At 36.4% G+C, this 25,090-nt stretch overlaps 1 protein-coding gene across 2 annotated transcripts in view; it reads left to right on the top strand.

Annotated features, from left to right (window-relative positions):
• Positions 1-25,090, top strand: part of CBLB (Cbl proto-oncogene B) — a 127,826-nt gene that overhangs the window by 90,041 nt on the left and 12,695 nt on the right. The window contains exons 10-16 of one of the 2 annotated variants that reach the window (XM_014889718.2): positions 3,557-3,760; positions 11,400-11,585; positions 14,109-14,474; positions 16,665-16,759; positions 20,303-20,446; positions 23,789-23,868; positions 23,966-24,097. In XM_014889718.2, the coding sequence (XP_014745204.2) occupies positions 3,557-3,760; positions 11,400-11,585; positions 14,109-14,474; positions 16,665-16,759; positions 20,303-20,446; positions 23,789-23,868; positions 23,966-24,097 (1,207 nt within the window). The remainder of the gene's footprint in view (positions 1-3,556; positions 3,761-11,399; positions 11,586-14,108; positions 14,475-16,664; positions 16,760-20,302; positions 20,447-23,788; positions 23,869-23,965; positions 24,098-25,090) is intronic. The other variant, XM_014889719.2, reaches the window with a different exon arrangement.

Here is a 25,090-nt window from a genome sequence, read left to right as displayed (position 1 = left end):
GCAGTCCGGACTTGTAGTCTTGCCAAGGCCATTTGCTGACTGCTGCTGAGTGAAAACTGTTTCCTGAGTGCAGTAGCTACTCAGACAGTACAAGCTGGGCATTTGTTGCCAATTCAGTCAGTTACGTCACTTTATGATGTATCTAAAAGGTACAAAGAGGACACGTAGCTGCTGGGAATGGATAACTGACTAGACAGCATTTTATAAGGAGAAGGGAAGGCCTTGGTGAGAGAAGGATTCACTCAGTAGTAGAGGTCATGAATTGACTTGTGGAAAATTAAGCTTTTAGGGTGCCTGTGTTTCACATTAGTAGCATGCAAAGCACTGAAACTCCTACACGGCTTTAGATGGTTGTTGGACTAAGAGCTTGAATGGAGGGGAAACTCTCTTCTCTCAAAGTCATTTATGGAGCATCCAAAAAAGGCCAGAGACTTCCTGGTGGCACATGTTGGTGTGTTTTGTTCGTGGGTGCACCAGTCTGTAGGAAAAGGGAGAATGGGTACCTTGAATTCAGGGCAGTTGACCTAAAAAGTAGAGTCTAAAGCTGAGGTCCTTGCTCTTTACAGTTGTGCACCATCCCTGACCCTTCTTTTGTATCTATATTTTATGGGGAGAAGTAAGGTTCATCCAGTTCTCCGAGAGGACTTAGTTCCACATTTAATAATCAGTCTTTGGTTATAAAGTTATAAATATAGTGAAAAGAAGAAAAAGAATCCTTGAGTCTAGTCCATTTTGGATCTGTTTTTAAATGAGTTCACCTCCATCAATGCGTTTTCACTCTTACATTTGTGGCATGTCTTTAAGTACTATAATTTTCCTTTTCTAATTAGGACATTTTCTACCTAATTAAGAAAGCCTCAGTGGCAAACCCACACGATATAGCAGAAGTATCATTTGAGTTTTTCTTCCATTAGCAAAAAAGGTTTCTTGAAAAAGAAGTACTTTCAGTTTCCAATTTTGTGTTCTTTGTGAAATTTGAGTTTGATGTTCCAAACACAAATCTTTCAAATTGGCCATAGATCAGAAATTCTAAGGAAATTCCATTTGAGCATACCCACAAAAGGATATTTATTTCACTACTAAGCAGCTGCTGAGCTGGAACAGTAGTTCTCATTTTAGGAGTACCCTTTCTTTATTCTTTCAAGTTTCATTCTGAATGACAGATGTAGAGGTTTGACCACATAAATCATTGACTTAAAAAATTCTGAAAAATTCTGAGGGGTCTCTAGTCTCTTGGTTTTGTTTGCTTGTTCATTTGATTTTTTTGGCTCAGCTGCCAGGGCTAAGCAGAAGGACTGAAATCTTTGTACTTCTGATTGTCAGGTACCTGGTGGCATAGTAGGAACATGTTGCAGTCTTGGGCCAGTGATGTGCTCTGATTCTGGAGACTTGAGAAGCTGAGGTCCCCAGTGCTTGGCTGTGGGACAGGGATTCAGGCAGACAATGACAAAGCAATTTAGGCTCAGAAAACTGACATGTTTGAACGCACCAGGTTTCATCAGAACATAGCTACCAGCTGTAATTGGTCAGGTACATTTCAGACTTCATTACAAATTCAACTTTTGTATAATTAGTGAGGCAATGAAGAAGTATTACACTGTAACAGCATCAGCTGTTGTGAGCTTCTGGTGGGTTATTTAATTGGCAGCATAATGGCTCGTTAGGCATGCCTCAAGAGATCCAATACAGATGTTTTCAGTAAGCAGAAAAAAAATTGAGTAAGCAGCATCAAGTCTGCATAGAATACTAAGGATGATTGAGCTGTTCCCCTTTATGGGGCTCAGTCTCTCAAATAAGACTTGGTTTACTTGTTTCCTTTTTCTATTATGCAACAGGATTAAAATGTTAATTTTTACCACAGAAATCTATTGTCTGAAAAGTACATGTTTGCTGAAAGCATATGGGCATATAGGCTGTATGGTAAGGTTCATAATGTTCTAAATAACCTTTCTGAGGGCATGGACAAGTATGTATATTAATATAGACATCTGGGATATATACATTCATACTATTGAATGAGCCTACTGATGTGTTCCATTACTAAGGCTTTTTAAAAGAAAGAATGTGAACTGCTAGTGCAGACCAGAGGTAAAAGAAAGCCTTGAAAACTAAAAGCTCTGTGCCGCATCGATAATTTTTCTTTTATAAAATGAAAGTGTAAGGAGTTGTATAAAGTGGGGAGGACTTCTGTTCACTTGACCGTGGCTACTTCAGTAGGATCATATAATTTGAAAGTGTTTTCTGAGGTAGTAAAGTTGAATGGTTCGTTGTACTTATGGTGCTGAGTAGATGTGTCTTCCCATACAAAATGAAAATCTAGTGCTAATCCTGCAAATGATGCCAGGAGACATAATTTATGCTTATCTGGCCTTGTGATACAGCTCATCCAAAAACTGCAAAATCATCTGTCAGTTTAGTAAGATGGGCAAGTGTCAAGATAAAAAAAATGCTGGAAAAAACTTAAAATTGTTTTTGCATCTGAGAAATCAAAAACCTGTGCTTGCTTGGTTAAATTTCAGGTAGTTTAGAATTAGTTTTGTTGTTCACATCTCTTTAACTGTCTGTCTACCTGACTGCAAATACAACACAATCTGATTTCTGATTTCACTTTGAATTATCTTGAACTCTCAAAGCTTCATGGTTCTTCTGGGTGTGAGATTTTGGTTTATTTGTTTCGTGGTATGTCTTTGTTCGGGTGTTTTTATAATTCAAATCTAGGTTGTGCTTCGTCGTGGAAATATTTCTGTAAGAGCTTGAAAGACGTCTCTGATTTTTGTTCATTAGTAGTCATGAATCTAAAGGCTTTTTATTTATTTCTAATGAGAAAAAATACATTTCTGAAATAAGAAAATGGAATTGAATTATGGCTGCTTGAAAATCATTGAACATGTATGATTAAAATATGAAAATTCTACTAGTTCTCGTTTCTGATAATACGTGAAATTAATTCCTTGTCTTATATAATTTATTGAAAATGTGGTTAAGTCCTGATTTTTTTATGTAAGCATGAAGAAAGCAGTTTGTAGCTTTAGGTGTTCTGAATGCTGGAAATGCTGCAGCTGTGATGAACTGAATATATTTTTCTAAGAAGAGCTGCATGCCGTAAAGCTTGCCTGCATTTCTCAACGTCAAATAAAAAGAAATACTTTATGGTTAATATAAAAGGTATACAATAAAATGCATTATCTCTGTCTACACACCTTCTTTCTCTTGAAGAAATAGCAGAATTGTAAGCCTGAAAGGAAACGTGTTGCTCCCTGACCTGTAATATTAAGACTGTCTTAGTGCTTTGTAGAGATAAAAATTACTAATCAAAATGTAGATATTAAGTGAAGCTTTATCTATTAAAGAGAAACGGCTTTAAATGTGCAGTTATTTTAAGATTTACTATAGTTAAATATTTGTTAATCTGTTTCCTGTTTAATCCAGTCCTTCTTTACAAGCTTTAAGAGACCGGGTGAGGATATTTCTGTGTGAAAGGTTAAAGTCCTACTTATAAAATCATTGCTAGTTTTAATTTTTTTTTAAATTTATCTACTTTTTTGTCTTGCTGTAGGAATCAGATGGCCAAGGCTGCCCTTTCTGCCGCTGTGAAATTAAAGGAACGGAACCAATCATTGTGGATCCCTTTGATCCCAGGGATGAGAACTCCAGGTGCTGCAGTATTATGGATAGTTTTAGTATGCCCATGTTGGACTTGGATGACGATGATGACAGAGAAGAGTCTCTAATGATGAATCGTTTGGCTTCAGTCCGAAAGGTAACTTTTCAAACCCTGCAGAGCAGCTAAGCCCAGGTGTATGTAAACAAAGCTGCCTGTAATTTTAAACAGTGAGAGGCTGAACTTCATGCTTTAGCTCACAGCATCTCACTGAGCAGTTGTTGGGTTGAAAAAACAAAATGTATCAATACAAATGCCTTAAAACTGAAGTTGAATTGGAGAAAAAAATATTCCAGATTCTCAGCTGATGTGAACTGAGATAACTTACTTTGCAATGGGCCAAGCATGTGTTTGCACCAACTCTTATCCAAACTATGCTGTATGGACAATTCCCTGAGCTTTTATTTGTAAAGAGCAAAAAAATTCCTATATGCATTTGTTTTCTGTACATGTGTCTACAAATGCATAGAATGTTTTAGGATTGAAGTTGAGTTTCTAAACAATTTTTCATATTACTACTTTATAAAAGTGACTTAATGCCTAATTCATACTGCACACAAGTATCTTTTAGTTATGTTTCATGTGAGTTGTCTATGATTCTTTTTTCTGTAATTTTTAGTATTAGGTACTCTTAGCGAGAAAAATATTTTTGAGATTATCCATAGTGACTTTGTGTTTTGGGATGTTTTTTGTCCTGAAAGTGCTTTGTGTTAAATTCTGAGATCTTTGTTAAAGGAGATTTTATTACTGATAAATAAGCACTGTCATTGACAAAAGTTTGTTTTATGGTGATAGTTTTTGCTACTGTGTTTTAGCCTGGAATATTGTCAGAGGCCATGCAACTCTGATTTTGACAAAACATTTACTAGATTTTACCTTACATTAAGGTCATCTAGATTGAATGGTTGCCTTGGAATTAATTTTCTAACATCTTACTTTTCCATTTCCTTATCATTATGCTTGTTCAAAAAAAACCATTCTTCACCCTCATATCTGAGAGTATCTGTCAGTTAATATACATGCTTCTGATATCCTTCCTAACCTCTTAAGGCTTATGAATCATTCTTGTGTTGTGTATGTAATACAACATGCTCTACCCTTGGGAGCAGTTTATCCTTCCTGCCTGGACTTAAATTGCAGTCTGCAGGCTGACCTCTGCGAGATAGCCTTGAATTGATGGGCTTTTATAATGCTATCACTTCCATGATAAGGCAAAAATGCATTATGCCTTTATCAAAAGAAGGAACAATAGGTTTACTATAAGAAGTTTTCTTTTAGGTATCCACCTAAGCTTGAGTGCTTCAGTGCCTTGCTGTTTTTGTTTCACTGATTTGCTTGTTCAGTGGAGGAAATCTTCACTCTCCCAGCCTCTTGAAGTCTACTTGAAATTGTTGAATTATAGTGTCATTTGGTGATTTTTAGCACCTGTTTCCTTAAAATTGTTACCATTGATTGGTTAAGACCATCACTGCACATACTACCTGTGTGTAAATATGGCATTGTTTATATATACTTTTCTTTATCAGACTTGCCTATTTCTTTAGCCGTTATTTATTTCTCCTCCCAATCAGTGTATCAATGGAGCCTGCTAAAAGAAATTATATTTTTTCTGTAACATTATGTAGAACTTTAGTCTTTGTGAAATTTTCTTTTGTTTGCCGTTAATGTTGTTCATATGAACAGGGTGCTGAATAATGACTCTGTTGTAGTAATGTGATTTGTTGAAATGATAGAAGTTAGGTGGCAAAGGCAGTAATTTAGCTCTTGCAGCCAACCTGCTGGTACTGTTGTAACTTTGTAATCTCAGTGAACAAATATTTCAATTCTTACTTTATTATATGGACTGTGGTAAACTTTCTCAACATAAATCTGTTAATCCTTGAAAATCAAATGGGCTGTATTTCTGTCAAATCACCTGGCTGACCATTCTAAGAAGAATCAGGCTAGTAGTGAGCTGGGCTGTGAAACTCACTAGAAGAGAGGAGAGTTTCAGGGACATGAAGTTCTGATGAAAGTGACTGTAGAGTTTCACAATGTATTGTAGAAATAATCAGGTATCAGAAAAATACCAGTTCTGCAGTTCTGCACTCTTACCCCTGAACTGTACTCAGAAACCTCTTAAGAGGTGTCTCTGAATTAAGTCTCTGAAAGACCTCAGAGACCTTGAAATTGCTTTAAGAAAAAGAATAATCATGAAGCTCCTTAATAATTCTTTAAAGGAATTAGTAATTGGCTACACATTAAGAAAAATGAGTAATTCTTGCTAGGTGTTGTGTGTGAGTCAGCAGTAGCAGCAGATCAGCTCTAACAGAGGCTTTGGAGAAATCCACTGCAGTTAGGCTGTTTACCTGCCTCATCAATCAGCCTATTTTTTTTTTTTTATTTCCAACTCGTCTTCAGATATTTCTTAATGAAAGAAAAAGGAAGAGTGGTGCCAAAATCCTCTGTTAATTGTTTCCTCACTGAGAAATTTCCAGCCCCGTGGTATCAGATTAGCTAATGCAGTTATTGCCCGAAATGTTCCTCTTCTCAGCTTTTGTTCTAGCAAAGCGCAACATTATGAAATGTACATTAAAAAAGTGGCGATTACAGGTAAATATTGAAAACAGCTTTTCTGGGTTTTTTTTTTTAATTTTTAAAAAGGGCATTTGAGTCTCTAGTAGAGGATGTTAGTTATTCTGTCATTTAATATTTAATTGCCCTACTTAATGAGGAGTTCTCTGTCACTTTACCTTGGTACAAGACATAATTTGATGCATTTCTTTTAAAAAGAAAGAAAATAAGGAAAATGAATAATGGAGGAGTTCTTGCTAAGATAAAATAATTTTGAATTCATAAGGGCTTAAGATAATGGTTTCATCCAAATAATTTTTCATGAAAATGTAGAGGAGGGCTCTACCAGTATAGGATACTGGGGTTTTCAGTACCTTGAAGTGAATTAACACAGTCTACAAACACTTTTATCTAAAAGCAGATGAAGTTTCCGCATCTGGAGTGTTACTGTCTTCTCTGAAGTTAATTTCCTAGATACTTGAATGTGCAAAACCCTGATTGAATGATTCACGCTGTACTTAAAATAGTGATAGGAAATTGTCAAGGCAATTTGCCATGACAGTTTGCCATGACTCGGCTTCTTCCAGCAGGTGAGTTAGATCAAATTTGGTAAATCACAGCAAAAGACCTTGGCTCTCAAAATATGGGAGGAGGCTATTTTAACTCTTTTCATATCACTGACATTTTTTCTGGTAATGGAAGAAGGCATGACTTAGTAATTATTACATAGTAATAATGTTTTTCATTTCATTATATAAAATATAAAAATGTGTAAAATAAGACTCGAAATACGTATCAATATATTCCCTTTGGCAGTACCTGAAGTCATATATACATATCATTTCCTATGTTACGGTACACCTGGTTGGTGGGAATGTATTAAGATCATGTCACTCAACAGAAATGGCTTACTTAACTGATTACTTACTAGTAATTTGAAGGATATAAGTGCTGGGAGGCAGTGTGCCTCCCCTAATTACTGATTCCCTTGACAGTGTGCTGTTGACTCTCACAGACCTAACTCCCTCTCCCTCCTTCACATGCATTTTCTTGGGTCAGCAAAGATAAAGGGAATAAATCTGTCTGTTCAAAAACATGCTTACAGTCATCAGTGTTAAGTGATGTAAATTTATGTCCTCATATAAGTTTTCAAGCCTAGATAGTACAGCTCTGCTTAGGTCACAGCTTATCTTAGGAAGAAATAACAAATGTGTGAGTTACTCTTACCTGATTAAAAATAAAGAAGCTTCAGAGAACTACTTCTGATGTAGGCCTGCTTGGACCCTCTTAGATGTCTCATGCAATTTGAATTTGCTCCAAGGATGTTAACAGGCAGGACAGTATTCCTCAGTGAGTCAATCATTAGGATTTATGTTGAGTATGCTTTTCATATGTGCCTATCTGGCATAAGTGTATTTGAAAACTCTGATTCGGTAGCCTGGCTGTTAATATTTCCATCAGAAAAAACCTTGACTAGAAATTGTAATCAGTGTTGGAAGTAGGCTTTTTCTTGAACTCACAACTGCTAGGAGCAAGCTGATACCAATATATCCCAGTAACAAATACATCTGATGGAATAACACAACTGTGGTTCCTTCTGCAGTACAACTGCAAAGTAAGTCACAGCTGCTTTTCCCTTGGCAGCAGTCACGCCAACCAGATGAAGTCCATGTTGTTACAAAGGAGTCTGTGTTCTTCTCCTTAATTACATCTTTATTGCACAGGTCTCTGTGGTGCAGCAGAGCCCCTTTGTACACTGAAGGTCTGTCTTCTGTCACTGCCAGTTCATTTGAGTTAGTTTGTGTCTTAATCACTTGCTTGTTTTAGCTTTTTGTCGCTGTTCTTTCTCATTGCACGTTTTTCCCAGCGTATAGAAAACACACAGAAATCTCCAGTAGGTGACAAAAATTTTAGGAGAGTGTGCCAAAAAGAGTAGATATTAGTCTTTTAATGCATTGGTATCGACATGAGATGCAGCCATCTTGTTGGCCTAGCTGTCAACATGCAGTTAATGATGGAGCTAGACAGGTTGGATGGGGGTGGACTGAAAAGCACCGGATTTTCATAATGGGAATATGATGGAAATCTGATACTGAATGCTGAGGAAAACCTGTTTGTTACTGTGGAATATTTGGTTTGGTTTTATTTATAGTATCAGTGGATCCAAAGAAGGAATTATTAGTTTGTCCCAGCAAAGCTTTTGCTCTTACTTCAGCACCAAGCGATGATACAGATGAAGCTTCCTTGTAGGGAAGGAAAAGCTGCTTTTGCTTGCAGCTATTTAACTTTTTTTTATTATTTATTGTGCCCCATAAGTTGCTCTTTAACTTGTTGGCTGGAATCAATTCCATTTTTGAAATCTCTGGTGTTACAGCGTGTACTGTTAGCATTGTGGCTGTAATATAGCATAGTAAGTAGTCCAGGGGACTGAAAAATTTCTTTGCTATTTTGAAACGAGACATATCAAGGCATGGATGTAAGCCTAAATCCAAGTCCTCTTGCACATTTACTACTTCAAAAATTTCCCATTTTGTTTTGTTAGTTGTGGTTTACTGTCCATGGAATGTGATAGAGGTAGCCAAATACCAGGCATATATAGAACTAGAAGTTTATCACATAAATTAAATTGCTTGCTTCATTGTGTTTAAAAGCATGTCAGGGTTAAAGAATCTTGAACTTTTAAAGGAATGGGTTTTAAATGTGAATATTCTACTATTTTTGTCTCTGCAAAAGCTAGACTGTTGTAGCAGGAGAAAAGAAGTCTGACATGGATGGCACCAGTGAGCACACTGAGGGAAGAGGGCATCGTTTTGCCTAATGATTCTGTAGAGCAGAACTGTGTAAGAGAAGTTTGCCAGATGGAAACAGGGATGGATATTCTTTAAATGATATCACTACAGTGCTGGTCACTTAGCTGGGATTTGTACAGCTCCATGCAGTCTCCCATTTGAGAGTCTCAGGTTGCTCTTTCAGGAAATTGTGTTAATTAGTTTGATGATGCGACAATTAGAACATCCTAAATTCCAAACAAATGTTTCCTGTCCAATAATTGGTTTTCAGTATTTCCTATCTTTCTTACTCTTTCCTACTCCTATCACATATATAATTGCTCTTCTGGAACAATTCCCTGCTGACTGAAATGCATTATGTTGTGCAACATCATAAAATGCTGTGACTTGACTACATGATTTTCCTTTATTTTAAATAATTGAATCTTTTTTGGGGTGTGACCTGCTTATTTGGTTCTATTTCAGATAATTCTGGAAATAAATTAATTTTGTGTCTGCTGAAGTCAATCCTTTGAGTATATTATATTGCATGGTTCTTGGGCATTCAGGATGCTTCATGGAGTTGTAACTAAACTTTGAAAACTAATGCTATTAAATGATACAATGTTTATTATGCAGTTTAACTGATAGATGCCTTCTCATAAGGAAAATTAATTGACATTTGGTTTATAGTAATTGTATAATTACAGTTACCCAGGCATGCTTGCACATATCTTTCTTAGTAATTCAACTTTCCTTGATGTTGAGAGGATAAATGCTTCGGTAATTCATGTGCTTATCTTTATGGTCTTCCAGTCAAGGACAGGGTCATTCACCAATTAAAGGAAGCAAAGAAAATGGAAAGGCTTTATTCAAGGCATTTAATACAAGTATTGAGACCACCTCTTAAATAAAGGGAGAAACTGAGAAACTTCTGGTAGCGATGAAGACCACAAATCTTAAACTGCTCTGTCTCTTGGACTTGAATGTTTAGTTGTGACATTGAGCTTCCACTTGTGCACAAAGTGGGGAAGACTCTAAATAGCAACAAAAAAATGATTATGGAGTTGCACATTACCTTTCCAGCTTTCAACATCTTCTCACCGGTTTGCACTTTCATGCACTGTTGACAGTTATACTGTGGTGGCTCCTATTTTTGAAGGAAAAGTGGTAGCAATCCCTGTTGTATAGAACGGGATGTTAAACTAAGCTCCAGTACAGAGCATTGATAAGGAGTCAGTGCTCTAGATCCTTTTCCTCAATCTGCTTTTGAATTTATGAAGTTTCCAGTTTCTTTAACATAATCATTGTGTGTAAAGAAAGGTAGTGTTGCTTGCTTGCTTACCTTGCTAAAAAACTTTCTTTAGTTATCACTATGGGATGTTCGGCATTCATGAGAAAAAGCTTATTAAGAGAGAGGGAAATTTTTATCCAAAGGGTTTAGCCTAAAGATGGGTGTATTTTTGCCTCTAGGCAAGCTGTGGTATAAGAGCAGTGATGCTTCAGTGCACAAGTGGCCCAGGGCTGATCCTTGGTGGGAATGTCTTCCAGCTACTTGTGTCTGCTCTCAGGGAAAGCACAGAACAGCACAGACATTCAGCTTTATTACAGTGCACTGAAACTGATACAGTGAGTTCATAGAAATAACTTGAACTGATCTATGCAAGCACCTGAGCTGTGTTTGTTAAAACTGAGCCAGATCAGGGGTTGGGACTAGTTGCAAAATTGGATGGAGCCTTATATTGAGAGTTGAAATCTTTGGTTCTGGTGAATTTGAAAGGACAGGTCAAGGAAAAAAGAAATCATGATTTGTCACTGGAGGGGGATGTTAAGCGTTTGTGTTATTAGTTCAGTATTTGCTTAAATGGTAAAATTGTTCTAAAATTATTTTTGTCATAGCTTCATTTTTTTGCTGATTTAGCTTCCTTTACTAATGTCTTGCTGGTGATTGACATACATTCTGTTTTGTATGGAAGTATGATTTGAAAATGAGCAGTAGACAATAAGAGGCAATATCATGGATGTCCAGCTTTTAAAAGTAATTTGTAGAACTTTAGATTGATATTCTCTATTAATAAAAAGGTTATCAAGAGAAGCAGTGCTACATTAGAATTTATGATTTTATTTTTCCCTTGAGTCTGACAGTGATCATTAGGTTTTTATACAAATTGCTGGAATATATGTTCTTTTATTTTTGTTAAAAGTTAACATGGATCTTAATTCTGAGGTAGAATGACTTGCAGACTTCTTTTTCAGTAACTATAAGATAAGCTTTATTGTCCAGATGTCCATTATGAAAAGTAACTATTATAATTGGCTCTTAGTATCTGATAAGTATCAAGCATTTTAGTTGTGGAATGGAAGTTGTATACTTGATCATCAAGTAAAAGGTAGTTTTATTTTTTTCTGTCCTAAAGTGCAATGAGAGGCAGAATTCACCAGTGACTTCCCCAGGATCTTCCCCTCTTGCACAAAGAAGAAAACCACTTCCAGACCCCCTGCAAATCCCACATATTAGTCTTCCACCTGTCCCTCCCCGTCTGGATCTGATTCAGAAGGGAGTGGCACGGTCACCATGTGCCAGCCCAACTGGGTCACCAAAGGTAAGTGTTACTGAACCGTGATTTCTGGATGTAAGAATTATGAGAAATTGCATTTGCTTTTTCCAAGGTGAGCTTCTTGTTTGTTTTGTATAGTGGACTGTTTCAAACCTTTCCATGGATTTTGCTTTTTCAGAATTTTGCTCAAAAGAACTTGAATTCCTTCTAGTTTAAAGAAACTTTAGATTAGATCCATATTGATGAAGTCTCTTCTCTTTCCATAATACCTTATGTAGTTAAATGCTTCTGGGTACGTGTGTTGGTCAAATATGGCTTCAGTTTGTCTGATGATTATATTGGACATAATGTGGTCAGAATTTTAAAGATGTTGCAGTAATGGATCAGTTCTGTAACAAACTCTGATTAATGAAAATAAATAGAAGCTAAAGTTTCCTGAAAATAGATTTAAAGGTCATTATCTAATTAAGATTATATGTTTTCCTTTTATGATGATTTATGTTCAATTTCCACGGTGTCCTTACAAGAAAAATATGTGCAGATACACTGCTTTCAAAACCGTAAATGGCACTAGACTCAAATTTCAAGGCAAATAATAATGATTCTCTAGCCAATCAGATTGTATGCTGTGTTTTGTAAAACTAGTGATACTAAAGATTCAATGATTTTTTTTGAGTGGATAAACATGAAAGAGAACAAATACTGTTTGTTGCTCTCTATAACAAGTTGCTTGTCTTATTGTAATTGCTGTATAAAGAGAGGGAGATAGATTAAAATCATTTCTATATAAATAATTCAAATTCAAGTTCAGGACATGACTTGGAACCTGTGTGCTCATAATAATCCAGTTTGAAGTACCTTGTTTCTTTTGTCAGGTTTTTACTGTGAGGTTGAAAATGAATATATTTTCTAAGATTTTGGTGGCTTATAATTTAGAAGAAAAAATAGAATAGCTTGAATAGTTTCTTTAATCTTCTTTCTTAACTTCCTATATTATGCAAAGGAATTTATAACACATTGAGCATATGCACAAAGCATATGCCACATCCATTAAGAAATAGTTTTACAATAGGATTTTTTGCAGAGTTCATGGCTTTAAAAATAAAAGTAAACCAGGAATAGCATTAATGCTGCTTTAATTTTTTTGAAAATGTTTTTTTTACATGAAACTTGTTCCGGAAAACAAAAATTGTAGTTGTGCAAGTGAAACAGGTTGGGGACAACAAACAATAATCTCAGCATTAAAAAATTTTATATTTAAGAGAAAAAAATATTTAGTCCTGCCAAAACTATTCCTTCAGGTAAAAAAACCCACATCTTTTCTATTTTGCTCAAGTTAAAAACTATAATTTATAACTATAAGGTATAACAAAAAATCTGGATCAGGGTATTATTTTCCTGTGTTGGCAGTGAATATAACTATTTTATTTGACTAGCAAGAGAGTTAAACACTTCTTTATTTAGTTTACTTCCTTCTAATATGCACGGGCTTGTAGGTAGAATGACTTTATTTTCAATTCAAGTCACATGTTTGAGGTACTGCTTGAAGAGTAGTGCTGGGCTAGCCGGTGAATTGAGAGCAAATGCTGTTCTTACTTTTAAAGTTCAGTGACCTCCATTTCTTTAAGTGGTAATAATATGCAGACTTATTGAAGTCCAAGAAAATGATACATTCCCAGGGAAATAATCTTCCCTGTATTTGTTATGGTAGCTGGAGATAAAACATTTGTAAAGACCTGACCCAACTCCTACTTTGTAAATTGCCATTAGTAATTCAGTCATAATGAAAATGTTTTGGTTTGCTCAGATTTTTGCAACTGTGAGGGTTTTTTTCCTGATTACCTGTGTTTCAGCTTTTTAGTATTAGCATACATAATTTTAGACCACATTTAACCATTTGTGATATAATTCAGTTCTTAGAAACAAGTACTATGACAAATGTTGCTTGCGGATAAGCTAATTGCAAGTAAAACTACAAACTAATTAGGTTGCTACCTGCAAAACTGAGCTGCAATTCAAATAGATTGGGCACTCTAGCACAGCGCATGTCATGTAAAGATTGGAGTCATCCTTAGGTATATAATTAAAAATGAAATAATTGTTTCTTCTTCCCCTTGCTCTCTAATCAATGTTTTGCTGTCAGCGAGTTACTCCTCTGGGATTTTATTTTGTTTGGGGGTTTAAGTTTCTTTTCCACATCAGGAAGCCTGTTTTTTCCAAACACTCCACATAACTCATTTGAGGAGATGAATAAATAAGTGATTCAAATGATCAAAGCAAAGGATACTGGAAAAAACTATGGGTCAGATAAACCTTCCTGAGTTAGATGTCTTTTCTGCTTTCCACTCCTTGCTTGGATTACTCATGCAACATCAGAAACGGGGGCGTGCTTTCTGCAGAAGGGCCAGGTTCTCTGCAGAATGCCGGCAAGGGCTGCATTTAACCTCCTGGCAAGCACCGCGGTGGTGCCAAGAAAATACCTCGGTCAGAAATGACGAAGCCACGCTTGGTCACAACATTCACGCCTCTGTGTAACTTTTCTTTTCTGTACCTTCCTGTGTTGTCTAGTCTTCTCCGTGCATGGTGAGGAAACAGGACAAGCCTTTGCCAGCGCCGCCGCCTCCCCTGCGCGACCCTCCGCCGCCGCCTCCGGAGCGGCCTCCCCCGCTGCTGCCGGAGAGCCGGGCGGGCCGGCACCTGCACCACGCCGACGGCATGGCCCCCAGGGAGCCGCCCGCGGCCCTGGAGGGATGGTGTCCCAGGGACGCCTTCCCCACAGCCCCGCTGGCCGGCTGCCGGGGCGCGGGCGACGCGTCCCCCAAAGCAGGAGTGACCGCCGTGTCGAACGTCAGCGGGAGACACGGCCGCCTCAGCTCGGAGCAGGGATTTGTCAGGAAGCACAGACGCCACGAGCTGCCTGCAGAAGGTGCCAAGGTATTTCTAATAAACTCTGAGTGTTTTGAACTTTCTGTGGTTTCTGGCACTGACGCCCAGAAGAGCACTGCTTTTGTCTTGAGGCCTTGGAGTAGGCTTCCAAATTTGGGTGATGGAATTGGAATCACTGGTGTGTAATACCACGTGGTGAAGGGTTTAGAATTTGGTGTTTTAGAATATAGTTATAAGTATGGGACAAGATGGAGGTTTTGGGCATTGGCTCTTCTTCCTTCTTGTTCCTTCTTCTTGGTTTTAGGTAGTAGTTTCTGGTTGTATAGAAAGTACCACACTACAGGTCACATGTGTTTGGTCATTAGGGCAAAAGTATAAATAATATAGATGTTAGTTTTTAATTGGGTAGTTTTAAAAGACCTTGTAACGAGCGAGATACAGCTCCAGTTTGTCATTTTTAGAAGTGCTGTAGCACTGACTGTGTTGAATCTGAAATTCATGCTCTGCTGCAGCATTGTCTTGCATTGGCTAACACACTGTTTATATTGGCCAGTGCTGAGTTGTGGTTCCTGAATCTTTTCTGTTGATTCTTAATAATAAGCTGATCAGAAAGAAATTATTTGTTAAATACCATAATTTGTAAAGCAGCAGTACATGAGGGTCTGAATTACAATACTCACATAAAACCATTGAAAAATATATTTGAGAGAATATTCTAGATTTGCGATATTCTTCTAGCAAATTATTCACGATAACAATGTATCCCTGTATGCAGTAATAATATAGCATCTCAAGTCCACTTTGAAACTGTCTTATGCCAAAACTGTGTGCATTTTCTGATGGAATAGTAGATGTTCCAGTTAGCTCTGTTTTAGGTGAGGTGAATTCTGGCATTTAGCAGCTTCAGGCACTTGCAAAGCCATTTAAGCTGGTCAGGCTTAGCTTTGAAAAGAGATCAAAAGGTGATATCCTAAAAAAAAATTCCTAGTTCTGCTCTAATCAATTTTATCAAAGCAGCTCAGTAATTTATTTGTAGAGATTATTAACTCAAAGCTGCTCTCTTTGTTTGCTTGAAGACTACATAGCTCTTGCTTAGTTGGATGAGTTTATAGTTAAGTCATGGCGGTTAGAAATTATTTTTTTATCTGCGTGCTTTTTCCAAGACCACAAGCTATTTGACCTTTCTATGTCCAGTTATTTTATTTTTCTTGTGTGTGTATATATAGCAAGTATCTTCCCATATATATTTATATGTATGTATGGGGTTTTTGGTTATTTTGAAAGTACATTACTGAAATTCAATTACTATCCATAGGGATGTCGACATATATGATGAGAGGTACTTAAGTCATCTATGATATTATATATAATTGAATTATATAATCCTTTTCTCAGCATTGAGGCAAAGCACCAAAATTTTACTTATAACTAGGCTGTTGTTTAAAATGCTGCAGGTTTTCTTCTGATTTTAAAAGGATTCTGGGTTTATATCTTAAACTTGTACATACCTTCAGGTAGCATTCTTGTGGTCTAGCACAGTACTGAAGCTGATGGAATGAATACTTCTCAAATTAGAACACCCAGTTAGTGTGGAAGTGTAGTCTGGAGAAGTTTACATATATAGATCTTTAACCAAGAACTGCTTGAACTGTCATCTTCAGGTTGTAGATGTACACCATTTGAAGGGTAGGAAGGGTAGGAAGCTACCCTGAATTATCATTCCAGGGTGTATTTACATTCGTGAAGGAAACACAAAATGAATTTTCTTCTCTGATTCATATATCAATTGTAATATAAACTTTGTGCTATTGGTAGAAGCCAAGAATACAGAAGACAATCCTGTGGGTAGAGGATGGATTCTGGCAGGCACTGTATCACAGTTTTAATAATGAATATGTTTAGCATGATGTACCCCTTGCTTTGCCATTACACTTCATCTCTCTCACTTTGAAATCTTGAAATCTTAATTTTCCCCCAAGCAGTTCAGCTGTAACTGAGTGTCTGTCTAGTAACTGTCATGTGAAACTTCTTCTTTTGATGAAGTTTTAAACTACCATCTTCTACAGCTCCAAAATGGGGTGAGGTGAAACAGTCACTTCAGAGACAGCTCTGTGGTGTGAACTCCTGGGAAAGCCTTTACCCACAGGCTTCTCAAGGTCTGTTGTGTAATACCTGGCTGATGAATATCCACGGTGATAGAAGGAGATACCCATTGTAATACTTGTGTGATTTTTTTAGGTTTTTTCAAATGGTCATCTGATAAATGAAGACTATGATGTCCCTCCACGGCTTTCACCCCCTCTTCCAGCTGGCTCCATCATACCTAGTATAAAGTAAGTTAACTTTATCTATAGAAAAAAAATGCTAGTTAATGTTAGATAATAGCACCAACTCTCTGGTGCTAAAAGAAAAAATGGGAAAAAGAAAAAAATTAGCTAATATAACTTGATATGTTTTCCATTAATTTTAGCGTGCCTTTACAAAGGAAATGTAAATGGTATTTATTAAGTGGGAGCAATCCTAGTGTTCATTGAACACAGCATGTTTGTATAGGGAGAGAGGATAAATTGTGGCAGATCTTGCTCGCAGGCATTTGGCAGTGAGAGAAGATACTGTCTGGTGTGTCTTCTATTACTACAGAAGTGTGGTCAGAGCTATTTATCACAGGAGATGACAGATTCTAGGGAAAGTGCTAGGGCTAAAAAATGTGTTCCATCACTGTTCTGCCTCTAATCTAGTCAGGCTTTCTGGGCTTTTAGTATGTGGAGCTTTATCCAGGGTTCACACTATCATCTCTATGTTGTGGCTGAAAAAAAGCAACCCAAACCATTTAATGTCATTTTTTAATATGATCAACCTTCCTGAGTTTCAGAATATGGAAAGATTTGTCATTTCAGGTGCAGACTACTGTTAGTCTTCCGGTAAAATGACTGTTTATTTTTTAAATAAAGATGTTGCTATCATAGCAAGTATCTTCAGACTCTGAATGACACAGGATTTTGTACAGAACAAGATATATTTAAAGTTGAAAGTTTGGAAGTCCAATAATGTGGTTTGTCCTTTTTTCGTAAGGAAATTGGGGCATAACACAATGCTATCCTACAACTTCTTTCCAATATTCTGCTTGTGATTTCTTGCTGTTAAATAATATAATTGGACAGTCAGTTCATATTAGTCCTGAGAACTTTCTCATTCCATTTTTGTGTTCAGGTAGCTTTAATATAGAAGACAAATATATTTCAGCATTTTATTAATATGCTGGGTTTTTTCTTCCTGAGCATGGCGATAAAGGTGCAGTAGAGCATTGAGTTTTTTATTTAGAAGCCTGTTCTCAGGTGGAGCAATTGCTGAGATGAAGTTCTCCATGCCTACTTTCAGTTCAGAAGAATAAAAAGTTAGAATATTATCCAGACATAGCTGTAATTAAATGTCAGGATGTAACCTAATGGCGGTAGGGTCTCACAGGAGTACCAGTGGAAACCTCATGTAATCAGTGCCCTTCTAGTCTACTTATTTTGTAACACAGTGCAAGTCTGAAGAGCGGAATATTCTTATTTTTGTATTTTAAAACATGGAAAAACATCTTCCTTCATGAGAATCCCATTTTTTTACTCAGATATTTGCAGATGTAGCCTAAACCAAAGTACAGGATATACACAGAGCATTGGGAAGTCTACACAATATTGTAACAATATGTACAGGCACAAAATCCATGTCAGGCCAATCCAAAGCTAGAATGTGTGACTTCAGCTTGGTCAAAATAAATTCTTTCATTAACTGAATACTTCTGAATAGAAAACTGATGAATTCCAGGAAGAAGGAAAAACATTCATTTGTGGAAATCAAACTCCATTGATTTTTGAGGAAGAAATTAACTTTCATTTCTATTTTGGCTTTGTACTCACACCTTTTTAAAATTGCACAGGCAATTTAGATTTTAATTTTTAGAATGTAAAATTATCAATACAAAACATTAGGAGTAAGAAATTCAAATTATCCAGTTACTAAAATACCACATGGAATGACTGTTAAAAATAAAATTGATCATTATATGTTCTTGAACACTAATATGTCCTCTTTTAATTTATTTAAAATTAAGTTTTGTCACCACTTGGAAATCCGCCAGTAATCTATAATATTGTATGATGATATGTAGGCGGAAAAACTGGGGAGGAAAGGAAAACCGTCTTTAAAAACAGCTATTTCCACCAACCACAATAATTGCTTTCAAAAAAAGTAACTCAAATAATATCTACCATGATTTATTTGGAAATGTCAGAGAGAATATTTTTACAGTCTATTTTTCCTCCTGTTGAATTGACTGTGCTCAGCACTCATAAGTGTTGAACTGCACTTGATTCAAAATACTCTGCTTTTCACAACTGTGCTGCTCCAATTAATCTGAGCCAGTTGCTCATTTTTTTTCATCTCTCCAATCTGTGTGGTGTGGTGGATTGAGAGCTGGTTTGTTTCACATAGCTCCAAGGCATTCTGTTCTTTCTGGTTGTTTTAATCAGTCTGTAATTCCAAACATTTGACTGAAGGATACATTGGCCATGTATGAAATGTCTTATTCTAAATAACAAGGAGGCAAAATGACTCTTACTTGAAACTTCACGATTCTAAAATGTCCCTACTTAAATTGTTTGATCAGCTTTTACTGACTATAATGTTACAAATATTACTTTTTTTTTTCCTTAAAAAGTTACATTAATGGAAAAGCACTGGAGGTTTTTGTTTGTTTGGGTTTTTTTTTTCCTGGAAGCAGTGCTGATTTATTTTTGTTTTACTAAGCTAGTTATTATAAACCGTACTTCAATAATGAAATATTGGATTCTTGTTAACTGAACATCTGATTTTTATTTTCCACTCAGCCCCTATGTTTTTGACTGGACATGTGAAAACAGTTATTTTTAATTGAACTTCTGTAATTATGTCAGACTTTTTTAGCAGTTTGGATCAAATTGCTGTTCTATTCTTGAAAAGATACTTAAAACTTATGTTAAAGATACAGAGTGATTCTTCCCCAAAATGTCAAAATTTTCAAGTTAGTGTTTGTTTCATTCTGGTGAGTAGCTCCCATTTTGCTACATCAGTAGCAAAGTTTACAGTACTCAGAAGTAGTGCAAACCACAGTGGTATTTTGCATGAGGGAGCATCCATTTTTGAGTATGTAATGAAGTATCCAATTCCAAGTGCATTCTGTAGTCTCTATATATATTAGGAATATTTAGTTGCCTTGAGGTAGCTGAGGGAGAAGTAGCACCAAAAGGTGTATCTCCTCTTACTGTCTGTCCCATCTTGCTAACAACATTTTGAAGGTGCAATCATAGTTCCATTAGGGCAGACTGTGGCTTGGAATTCCTGTCTCCCTGGAGATCAGCCTTTGGCATGGTGCTGCTCGGTGACAGAAGGAGCAGGGCTGATGTTCACATTCCTGACATGTGAGAGGACACAGTGTGTCCTTACTCACAGCTTGACAGGCCGGTGAAAGGGTGAATGTCCTCTGCTTCACTAAGCCCTGCTAAACACCTTTTGTCCTGAATTAACTTCTATTTAGTGCTTTGGATAAGTGCAAACAGGCTGAGTCTTGCTAGTGCCTATTTAGTACTCTTAATTCTTTGCAATTCTCTGCTATGTTGTGCTTGCTTAAAGTAACTGTTTAACTCTCAGAAGGGCAGCTGCCCTTTGCTCTATGCATTCTCTGTGACAAAAAGTCAGTAACCTTCACAAGTTTGTTTGCCATGGTGCTCTTGTCTCCTTATATGTAGCAGACTTATTAAGGATGTTTGGACTAAAGAAGAGTGTTTTCAGTATTATGTGAGGTCAAGTACCTAACAGCTAAAGATAAACCAATATTTTTCTCATCTTCTTAGGTGCCCTGGTCCTTCAGCAAATTCTCTGTCTGATAAATCAAGGGAACACCCAGATGATGATGATGAATACAAAATTCCTTCTTCACATCCTGTAGTACTGAGCTCACAAGCACCTCATAGTCATAATATAAAACCTCTTGCTCGGTAAGGTAATTTAGCAGCCTTGAAAAAAAAATTTTTTTACAAAACCTTTGCTTTTTTCAAAATTTACTGGATTCAGCATCTTAGCTTTAAATATATTCCAAAACAATACCTCCAAACTTTCACTGTTCAGAATTACTAATGAGTTATGATAAACAAGGAGAACTGGAGTAAGGGATGTGGCAACTGAAGGCTGTGACATTCCTGCTGAATTTTGCCCCTTAAAAAGATATGAATGGCTGGAATTAAGACAAAAAGTCTGGAGTTATAGGGAGAAAAGGGGCAAATGTTTTACTGATCTTGTAGGTCATAAGTATGATACTAAAATCAAGTATTGATCTAAAAAATTTAGACTTTCCTGTGATTAAAAAAATTCTGTGACATATTGCCGTTTTTTCTTCTCTCTCTCTGAATATAATGCTGAGGACCCAGCATGAATAAAGCTCAATACCCCTCACCCCAGAATTAACCAATAATAATTTTTAGACCTTTTAAGTCAGAATTTAAAACAGATAGAAAAAAGCTCATAATATGATCATTCTTTGCATGCGGGTTAAAAATTCTCTTACAAATCCTGATCCAAGCTTCACTGCATAGATATGAATATTGTGCAGTTGTCAAAGCTTAATGAACTTAAGTACTTAAATTTTTATCTGCCATATGAGACTTTAAAAAAAAATCAATAATAAATAAAACTGTGTTGGCAGAGCAAAAAAAATGGGAAGCAAGAAGAAAAAAAATCCAAGGTCCTAATCCTTTATACCTATGCCAATTTTATGGGATCGTGTTGTGCTTTTGTATGGGAATTATGATTTTTATTTTTAATAGAGTGCCTTCAATTGGCTGGTACAGTATTTTATCAGACCCTTAGAATTATTAGTAGAGGCTATAGATAGAAGGATGATTTCCACGTTTTCTCCAGTTTTTTCTGTGCACGTGGTGGGGTTTTTTGCATGAATTCAGGACTTGCTACAGATAAAATGCCTCAGTTTGCTACTCAGGTTGCTTCATGATTAAAACCACCAACTCCTCTTATTATACATTCTGATAAAAAATTTAACCATTCTCCTAGGCATTAAAAAAAATAGTCTTAAGACTTGAGACATGCTTAAAATGTCTTCTTATAGTTAATGTCACACTGCTTAGATGTGAAAGCTGGGATAAAATTTGCAAGAAATAATCTGGTTCCTGGTCCTTTTAATGCATTTCATTAAGAAACATGGGAGGGATATTTTGTTTTAATGAAATGTAACTTCTCATTATTCTTCAGTAAAACTTACCAACTTTCTTTTTTAACACTAAATTTTTAGTTTCCTCCAGTGTCACTTTGTCTTATCTCTTTCCAAAATGTTTGTCTCTCACTTCTTGGGTAGTACTTGGGGTTTTCAGTAAGCTGAAGGGTTTAAAATTTTTGTCAGAATGTTTTGTATTTTATAATTATGTAATTGTTCCATCCTACTCCCAAATTTTTGTTGCCTTTTCTCTCTTTTACTTGTAGATATGACAGTGCTAAAAATATTTCAAGAATAATACAAAAAATTATTCACAGTCATACTTTCTGTCAGATCATTTAATTGTCTGGTTTGTTACTGCTGAACATCAGTTCAGGAATAAGAAATAAAAGGAAAGAATGTCAGCTTTGCTAATTAGATTATTATTAGAAGAATGTTACATTATTGCATTTACTGTCTTTTCCTAATAAAGTTTTTTTTCCAAAAGGGGAAAGGACAGAAGGGTTGCCTGTTAATACTCATTCGATGCCTTTTTTTCTGGTTTGCTGTTAATGTAAACAGGTATCTCAGCATTTTTTGTAAACTGATCGCTTAGCTGGGCTTATCAGACTGAGTACTTCTAAAGCAGTGCCATGTTAATTTACCTTGCTGCCTGTGTGGCTGGTTACATTATTGAAAATGCAGAATTGATTAAAACTAGAGTAGAAAATATTAATTACTTAGTGTATGTGGTGAGGAGTCAATGAAAGTTTTGCATCCACTGCATTTGAAAGATTGAACCAATATAATGTCAAAGAAGGAAACAGCACTTGCTCTACCACTTCTCTGGGGGAATTAATTTATAGCAAAAGATCTCTTACCATTAGGGGCTCTTGTTTGTTTGTTTCTTTTTAAATCTTGCAATTATTCTTATATTTATTTCATTACTCTTAGTTGTAACTCTTGGGACCACAAATGCAATTCACTTCCTCTTTATTGTTTATGTATTTTAAATTATTCCAGACCCTTATTCATTCCTCCTTTCCATTTGGGCAAAGCTGATAGGTTTATTAATACTGTTCATAAAAACCCCAAATCTGAAATTTTAGCTGTGTGTAACTCTAGCAGATTTCCCAATATTTAATAATAATGGTGCATGGTGGAATGGGATTTTTATCTTTATGCTGGAATTGCTTAGCATGGTAGCCTTTTTCCAAGGAAAGTCTCTGGTTCATTCTGAATATACAGGACCTACAGTTCCAGTGACAGGAGCAATTTCCTGGTTCTTTTGCATTTTTAAACAATATTTAATATTATGAAAGGGCTTGTTCAGTATTTTTACATGCAATATATGAACAAAGTCTTCTTCTAAAAATAATCTCCAATATTTTCAACAAGATTGTAGGCACTCTTTACTGTTTGGTTGGATGCTTTTCAAATTAATTTGATACTGTTAAGTTTTGAGGGCAGAATATGCTTCCATTTAAGAAAAAAGAAGAAATCAGTAAATTGGTAGAAATATCAGCAATGCTCAGTTTTTTGATACAGAAATTAATAGGTTCCTGCAAAACTGCTTTGGCTAGTTCAGTTTTGGGGTTTTCACTGGGATTTGGCAAAGTTGAGTTGGAATTTGTTATTAGTATGTATTGTGGTGTTCTGTTTGGATTTTTTTTTGTTGTTCTTACGTTTTGTTTAATGATTTTTTTTCTGTATGCTTCGGTGTAGATAATTACCAAAATCCACATTTCCCTTTTTTCATAATTCTGCTAGGGAAAATTCAGCATCTGAGAAGGTGACTAAGATTGAGCCTGTGATGTAACTGTGTGAATGAAGTAATGACCTGAGCTCTGAAGTGACGACTGTGTTTAATGTTAGTTCTTCCCCTAACTTGTATTGCAGCCTGTGTTATTTTAAGCCATGTCAGTATGTCACTAAGAAAGCAGTATAATCCTTCAAAGCAGTTTTATCGAGGGTTACCCAGTATCTGCTCTCAATATCTAAAAATATAAATTTAAAAATTGATGTGGCTTATTGTCCCTGATTCCCCATATAGTGAACTGCCAGGTACTGCTCATGGAGGGAATTAATGCTTGGCTAAATGGCTGATTGCTTCCTGCTTGATGTCTGTCTCCAGGGCGTGTGAGAATGGCCAATGTGCAAATGGAACTCACGGTGCTACTTCCGAGATAAAGAAATCTAAACACCCCGAGTCAGGTACGTTTGTGCTTTCTCCTTGTTGGCTGAGATTTACTCTGTGCTGCCCTAGGGGTGCAGCAGGAAAACATTCACTTCTTGTGGTTGTGTCATTCAGGAGATGTCTGTGATGCACCTACTGCTCCGGTACCCTTGCCTCCTGCACGGCCTCCTGCCAGAGACAACCCCAAACACAGCTCTTTGCTCACCAGGACACCCTCCGATTATGATCTTCTGGTGCCCCCTTTAGGTTGCAGACTTTTTGCTGATTACATGTAATGGTTAACACTGCCCAGATGAATTAAATGCCGTGTTTACTGAAAAACATACAATGTTGAATGTGTTAGGAGTACCAAACAGGCTATGAGCTAAATATTACAGCTGTCAGTCAATATTTTTGTCATTTGGAGTCTGTTTGTAAGGCCTCACTTGAGGCAGACAAAAAGGTATACTAAATCTGTATTCCAGCTGTACAGAAAAGTAGAAATTATTTTCCCTAAAATAAATTGTAATTGTCCCTTACTAAGAAGTTTGAGCATTGCACTTTAATGCTGTAGTGTGGAGCATTTTTCCTGCTGTAGCTCAAATAATTCCATTTATTTTATCAAATACAAAGAAAAATGCCAAAAAGATGGTATTTGAGTAAAAAACCAAACCGCTAAATTAAATTAATAAGTTAATTTCTGGAATTTTTTTCCCCCATCAAGGAACAGTTCAAAACTCACTGCTGCGTACAGTCACCAAAAGCTCTTTTTTCAACCCTGATTTCTATTCTGTTTTCCTACACAAAAATCAATGATCTCTGCATATATATTGGTGCTGTGCTTGGGGACCACCCACACCTTCATTGGCAAACTCAGCTGCATGGTTGTGTCTATGTGTATGTGTCGGCATCCAGATTTCTGATTCCATAAAACCTTTTGGCTATTTGCCTTATTCCTGCACTATGCTCTCTCTGAACCCTGAAGTGTTCCTGAGATGCAGGAGAAATTAAGGCAAAAGAACACATAAAAATCACGGTGCTTGGTAACTCCAGTCTTGCTTGCACCACCTTTGTATAAGAGGTCCATTCTTTCTGCCAAACTCTAGAAAAGTCACGTTATATCTGGAGTCAGAGCTTCTGAACAGCAGATAAAGAATAATACACAGTATAAATGTAGCAGATTCAGTGCAGCCAGCATTGATGTTTATATATAAATATACTTGCTTAGCCACTGAAATACAGCTTTTACTCTGATACTCA

The sequence above is a fragment of the Sturnus vulgaris genome, chromosome 2, assembly GCF_052056855.1.
Source record: "Sturnus vulgaris isolate bStuVul1 chromosome 2, bStuVul1.hap1, whole genome shotgun sequence".
NCBI lineage: Eukaryota > Metazoa > Chordata > Aves > Passeriformes > Sturnidae > Sturnus > Sturnus vulgaris.
This window is presented reverse-complemented; position numbering and strand designations above follow the sequence as displayed.